The 7,452-nt window shown below is 41.9% G+C and overlaps 1 protein-coding gene across 3 annotated transcripts in view; it reads left to right on the forward strand.

Annotated features, from left to right (window-relative positions):
- The window catches only part of TFEC (transcription factor EC), a 90,750-nt gene that overhangs the window by 34,854 nt on the left and 48,444 nt on the right, over positions 1–7,452 (forward strand). For all 3 annotated transcript variants that reach the window (XR_013814325.1, XR_013814326.1, XM_079786731.1), the window contains exon 2: positions 5,469–5,696. Coding sequence is in view for 1 of the 3 variants with exons in the window: in XM_079786731.1 (XP_079642857.1) it covers positions 5,469–5,696 (228 nt within the window). In the remaining 2 variants the exon portion in view is untranslated. The remainder of the gene's footprint in view (positions 1–5,468; positions 5,697–7,452) is intronic.

Below are 7,452 nucleotides of genomic sequence, written 5' to 3' on the forward strand. Positions count from 1 at the left end.
CAATTACAATATTAATCTTCAGCCTACATTTCTGGTGCAACTACCTCTCACCACATTCACAACTCCTTTTTGTTCACAATCTTTCAGCAAATAGGGAGAGTATAAATAAAAAAATATTTTAAGTGAAATAAAACAGATTTCTATACATAGAGGAAACCTTGCACTTAAACTGACCATTATTATATTTAGTTTCCAGTAGCAGAGTGATAATATTGAGACATAATGCATAGTTCTGGAGGTATGATTTACTTATTGTTTTCAATAGCAAAATTCCCCTATATCTAGATGGTCTTAATCTCTTTCACAGGTTAATGAATCAAATCACAATATATAGCTGCTTCAGCTTGCTAGGTTAAGACTGTTATTCTGATAATGGTTTATCTGTTTCTGTTGTGGATTCCCAGAGCTCTCTAATGTCACTAAAGTTAATCATTCACTCTACTTTGTTGACCCATTCATTCAATAATTCATTGAATACATGCAGTTTACATATTTTAAAAAGCCTACTGTGTGGCCCTAGCTGGTTTGGCTCAGTGGATAGAGAGTCAGCCTGTGGACTGAGTGGTCCCGGGTTTGATTATGGTCAAGGGCACATGCCTGGGTTGTGGGCTCAATCCCCAGTAGGGGGTGTGCAGAAAGCAGCTGATCAATGATTTCTCTCATCATTGATGTTTCTATCTCTTTCTCTCCCTTCCTCTCTAAAATCAATAAAAATATAAAAAAGAAAAAAAAGCCTATTGTGTGCCATTATCTGGGTTATGTGTAGGAAATGTGACAATATAGCAGCCAGCAAGGTAAACACAGTGCTAGCACTGGAGATCATATATTTTTCTTTCCTGTCTAGACTGCAAGGTCTTTAAAGGCAGACACTGCAACTATCTCCTTTCTACCTTCAGTGTACCATTCCGTACACACATTCTGGGCACTGAAAACATATTTCTTAGAATTAAAAAAAAAATTATTGATTTGAAAGAGAGAGAGAGATTTTTTTGTTTCACTTATTTATATATTCATTGGTTGATTCTTGTATGTGCCCTGTCTGGAGAATGAACCTGCAAACTTAGTGTATTGGGATAACACTCCAACCAACTGAGCTACTGGGCTAGGGCAGAAAACATCCTACCTAATAAAATAGCAATATGCAAATTGACCGCACCTTCGTTACGCCCAAGCCAAGCCCACCAGCCAATCAGGGTGACTATGCAAATTACCCAACAAAGATGGCGGTTAATTTGCATACGCTGAGGGAGGGAGGAGTGAAGACTGAAGACAACTTAGAAGGAAGAGGGAGGAAAAGCGGAAAGCAAGGTGGCTGCCAGAGGGAAAGCCCGGGCGGAGTGCGGCGGGGCGGAGCGCGGTGGGGGCGGGGCAGAGCGCGGCAGGGGTGGGGTGGGGCGCGGCGGGGGCGGAGCGCAGCGGGGGCGGGGCGGAGCGTGGCGGGGAGGAGTGCGGCGGGGGCGGGGCGGAACGCGGTGGGGCGGGGTGCGGCGGGGCGGAGCGTGGCGGTAGCGGGGCGGAGCGCGGGGGGGCGGCAGCGGCGGGTGGCAGCGGCGTGCGCTGGTGCAGGTGTCGTGGCCACAATGGCTGCAGCAGCGGCAGCGGCAGTGCACGCGGCCGAAGCGGCCGCTTGCAGGATTGAATCCTGCAAATGGGCTACTAGTATCTATATATATAAAAAGCCAGCGATAGGAATGCCATAATGATCAGAACAACCGGTTGCTATGACGTCCACTGTGCCCAGTGAACCAGCCCGATCAGGGGGTGGGGTCGGCCAGCCAACCTCCTGTGGCCCCTCCCCCCAGAAGGCCCTGCCCTGATTGGACTCTCCCACCCCAATTCAGGGTGGGGCGGCTGGCTAACCCCACATGGCCCTTTCTCCAAGCAGGCCCCACCCCTGATGGGCCCCTACCACCCCAATGAACTGCAGCCCTTCCCTCCCAGCCAGCCCCACCCCTGATCGCCCTCCCACCCCAATAAGGAACAGGGCTCGCCATCCAACTGCCTATGGCCCCTCCCCCTGGCCAGCCACACCCCCGATGGTCCCCCACCACCCCGATTGGCCGGCGGCCCCTCCCCCCAGCCAGCTCCACTCCCGATCAGCCCCCCACACACCAATAGGGGGTGAGGCTGGCTGGCCAACCTCCCATGGCCCCTCCCCCAGCTGCTGACCCCCGATCAGCCCCCCCACCCTATTCTGGAGTGGGGCCAGCCGGCCCACCACCCACAGCCCCTCCCCACATTGGCCCTGCCCCCAATCGGCCCTCCATCCCAATCAGGGGTGGGGCCCACCTGCCAATTGCCCACAGCCCCTCCCCCCAGCCAGCCCGGCCCTGATCAGGCCCCAATTGGGGCAGGCCGGCTGGCCAACCTCCTGCTGTCTCCTCCTCCCAACAAGCCCGGCCCCGATCTGCCCTGATTGGGACTGGGCCGGGCTGGCCAGACCCCACCTGTGCATGAATTCGTGCACTGGGCCTCTAGTTTTTTACATAAGTGAATAAATGAACAATGGCAACCTATAGTTTCATTCACTTCATCCAAACAAATACTGGTACCTTCAGTAAAACAGCTCTAATACATAGTTTCATAGTTGTATCTTTAGATCCCAGGCAATGTAAAATTATTTTTAAATTGGCTCATATGATTTAACTGATGTTTTACACTTAGTTGTATCATTGTTGTGATATCAGTCCATGATTAGAAAATATAGAGATTTTTCTGGGAAGTAGCTTAATTACATTCCATTGATTCTTTTTCTACTCTACTGAGCTTTTAGACTCTTCTGCTTCATTTACAGGTGTTACATAGATTGGGTCCAAGTTAGTCTTCACTTTTGCCTGCTAAACATTTGGAATTCCTTAAATAACCAATAATTCAGGCAGAATTAGAGTTGGTTCCATTTTATATTTTATTTTCTCTTTGTATAGAATGGTCTAAAGAGGAGATGGTAGTCTTGCTTTGAGAAAGGAAGCATTTCTATGAGTTCCTTTTCACAACTAACTTTGTGACTTCCAATGTCTTCTATTGTTTCATTTTTATATTTTGCATTTGCGATTTCCTTCTTTTTCTTCTTATGCAAGACCATCTCCTTCCAACACCTGATTTATAACTGTTTTATCTTTTAATTAGTTTTTTAAAACCACTTCTTCGTGTGGCATTTTAAATTTGTTGTATACATTACTGAGCCAATAAGTGTAATGTTTAAGAAGGCAGGGTCTGTATTCTGGCTTCATCCCTTACTCGAGGAGTGATAACATGTAGTCACTTAATCTCTAAGTCTTGGTGGCTTCACCTACATGCTGCAATGCAGATATTAATGATACCTATCTCCTAAGGTTCTACCAAGGATTATATGAATGTGGATAAATTGCTTAGCACAGTGACTGGTAACTATTGCATATTATTGTCATTATTATTGCTTTTGCTGTAGTTGATATTAATAGTGTCTTAGATGGAAAACTCCTAGGGCCCTGGGATCACCTCTATGACTTCTCTTGTACTCCTGATGTAACACAAATGCAAGTACTCTAATGAAGCTTTCCTAGTCAGTGGATGAGAAGTGAAAAATGAATTAGTTAACGTTATAAGTTCTGATTCAACATACTTTTTGTTAGAAGAGATATTTTCCATTTGTAGATATACAATGTACTCCAGCATTCAGTTACATTGTGTAAGAGATTCAGATTTGTGAATATGAAAATAGTATTTATAATGTATATTTCATAAATGCATATAGATGAAGAAGAATAAACATAAAACTGTAGGATAATCTAAATAGTTACCCTAAAAAATTACCCATGGCAGTTTAACGCAATGTTATTTTACCAGTACAAATTTAAAGTTCATAGCAATATAATTAGTAACATGTAAAATCTTCATTACCAATCTTAATCTTTTGTTATATGACTGAAAATTATTTTATGGCAGTACAATTAAAATAATGCTAAAAATGTCAGCATAACAAAATTAAACTAAAGTAACTACTACAATATGGTACCCCAAACCAGCTAATTTAAATGCAAAATGCTTCATAAATGCTATTTATCTGGGTTAATGCATATTAAGGGCTTTAAGGAGTAGTTTGTGTAACTGAAATAAACAAAAAATAAGCACTGTATAGCCATCTTTATTATTGTTTAACATGAGGGAAATACTAATTAGGTCTATAATAGGCCACTTGAGGAAAATGTATCCACATCACAGCTTAGTTAATATAAAGGGGGCTGGCAGGCTTTCAGAGGCTTTTAAGAGGAAAGCTTGAAATGCTTAAAGTTGTCCTCACACAAATAATGGCATGTTGTTAACTATGACAGCTAGACTGAAGATGCTCAGAATATTAAGTCTGTGATTTGAAAAAGGAGTTTCAAAATATTAGAACATTTTTTCTGTCATTCATAATGACTCTACCAAAGTTTTGTTTTTATAAAGTGGGAATATGGAAGGGTTTAAAAATAAGAGTATTAAAAATTTAAAATATGCCTGGTATAGAAACTGGAAAATATAGAAAAGTGAAAATAATTACCTAGATTTTCACCACCCATAAAATACCACACCTAATATTTAGTATATATATTTCTTGTTTCTGCTCTTTCCTGGGTAATTTAAAAAATTAAATGAAAGATAGTTATTATATCATACTAGAGGCCCAGTGCATGAGATTCGTGCACTCGGTGGGGGAGGGGTCCCTCAGCCCGGCCTGCGCCCTTTCACAGTTCAGGAGACCTCAGGGGATGTCTGTCTGACAGCTTAGCACTGCCACAGAGGTGGGAGAGGCTCCCACCACTGCCGCTACACTCGCCAGCCGTGAGCCTGGGTTCTGGTTGAGCGTCGCTCCCCCTGTGGGAGCGCACTGACCACCAGGGGGCAGCTCCTACGTTGAGCATCTGCCCCCTGGTGGTCAGTGTGTGTATAGCAACTGGTCGTTCAGCTGTTTGGTCAATTTGCATATTAGCCTTTTATTATATAGGATAGAATATTTGCAGTATATTTGTTATGTAAAGGAACCTAATGAAATACAAAAATCACTAATAACAATGAATCAACTGCACTTTCCTTGTATTATTTCAACCTTTCTTTTTGAGACCCTCAAAAAGTATTTCTAGTTATATATTGATTCCAAATTTTGTTTTATTTGCATGTAATTTTGAGGGTTATTCTTAAAAACATGGTTAGCATTTAAAATATTTTAGTAAACTTTCAACCATAAATTTGAGAGAAACTAGATGTTATAGTGTGTTTATTGCCATCTATAATAATAAAAGCATAATATGCAAATTGACTGAATGGTCCGAACAGCGGAACGACCATCTGGATGACCTTCTGGACGACCTTCAAGATGAAGCCGGTGCTGCAAGGGTCTACTCTTGCACGAATTTTGTGCATCGGGCCCTTAGCAATTCAATTGTTGAGAATGGAACTTTGAAATGCCAGATGATGCTACACATAGCAATTGTTTGTTTTATATTTTGTAGGTCCCCACACACCTGGAAAGTCCTGCCAGACATCAAGTAGAACCCTCCATGACCCTTGACCACCAGATCCTCAATCAGACTATTAAACGGTCCCACCCTTCAACGCAAAGCAGTGCGCTTGTGGTACAGCATGGACACCCATCCCCGGAGAGTGACTCTGGCATCACTGGAAATCCACTCACCATGTTGCTAACTCTTGGGAAAGAAGATGACAATGTGGAATGGCATGTATGTCTAATGTCTGCTCATGAAAATATATAATGAGGTGTTTTTTTTAAGGTATTCAAAGAAATTAAGTTGACATTTTGATAGTAAAAATTCCAAATACAAATTCACTTAACAAAAGAAGTGCCTTAATTAATTAATTTGCAATAATTAGTTATGCACATTAATTATGCATAATAAAATATAACAACTTATGTCAATACTCATTTCAGATATATATTAATATAGTAACTCAAAATAATCTCTAACTAATATATGTTAAGAATATTTAGCTTTTTTTTGGGGGGGGGGTCATGGAAAGACCTTTGTTATAAAGTGTAAAAATGAAAATATTTTCTTTTTCAATAAAACAGATTTCCCTCAGCTGAGAATCAAACACAGTCCTTCCCAAGCAGAGTATTCAATAACCACTGAAAGAATTATGGGTCCACTGAACATACTGGAACCTAGACTCTTACCACTTTACTGACAATAAGCCAAAATTTATTCTGGAGTTATTTGGCTTTTATTAATATAAACAACCTATACTTAGACTTTGTATAATAACCATTTAAAATGCATTTTTTTCTTAAGTTTCAGATATACAGCATAGTGATTAGACAATTATATAAGTTAAATTGTTCCCCCTCCCCCCGATATTTTCAGTACCCACCTGGCACCATACATACATAGTTATTATTGACTATATTACCTATGCTGTGACTATTTTGTGACTATCCATTTGCACTTTTTGATCCCCTTAACATTTTCACCCAATACCCCACCCCACCTCCTCTATGGCTACCATCAGTTTGTTCTCCATATCTATGAGTCTGTCTCTGTTGTGTTTGTATATTTGTTTTGTCCTGTGAAATATATGATATTTGCATTTGTCTGCCTAACTTATTTCACTTAGCATAATACCCTCTAGGTCCATCCATTCTGTGGTAAATGGTAAGATTTCATTCTTTTATTAGTAGTCCAGTAATAATCTATTATATACATGTACTACTACTCCTATAGCCAATCTCTACTGATGAGCACTTGGGTTGCTTTCATATCTTGGTTATCTACACTAATAAAAGAGAAACATGCAAATTGACCATCACTTTGTGACTCCCACTAGCCAATCAGGAGTGAGTATGCAAATTAACCCAACAAAGATGACAGTGGCCCTGCCCCCCAGGTGCTCCAGGCCTCTGGGCAGCATTCATGTAGGCATGGAGCAGCCAGGCAGGGCGGGATGCCTGCTATGAGGGGGAGGGCAGGGGGCAGAGGGAGCTACAGGAGCGGCGCTCAGGCTGGAGCAGTGACTGAAGGTAGCGGCCAGAGCAAAGGTCTGGGTCCCGGATGCCAGAGGAAAACCGGTGCAGGCAGCCAGGGGAAGGAAGGCCTATTGCAAGAATCTTCATGCAATGGGCCTCTAGTTATAAATAATTCTGTTATGGGCATAGAGGTGCATATGTCCTTCCTTCCTTCTTCCCTCCCTTTCTTCCTTTCTTCCTTCCTTCCTTCCTTCCTTCCTTCCTTCCTTCCTTCCTTCCTTTATTCCTCCCTTCCTTCCTTTATCTCTCTCTCTCTCTCTCCCTCTCTCTCTCTTTCTTCTTTCTTTCTTTCTTCTTTCTTTTTTTCTTTCTTTCTTTCTTTCTTTCTTTCTTTCTTTCTTTCTTTCTTTCTTTCTTTCTTTCTTTCTTTCCTTCCTTCCTTCCTTCCTTCCTTCCTTCCTTCCTTCCTTCCTTCCTTTCTTTCTTTCTTTCTTTCTTTCTTTCTTTCTTTCTTT

This window comes from Cnephaeus nilssonii (assembly GCF_951640355.1).
Source record: "Cnephaeus nilssonii genome assembly, chromosome: 12".
Taxonomy (NCBI): domain Eukaryota; kingdom Metazoa; phylum Chordata; class Mammalia; order Chiroptera; family Vespertilionidae; genus Cnephaeus; species Cnephaeus nilssonii.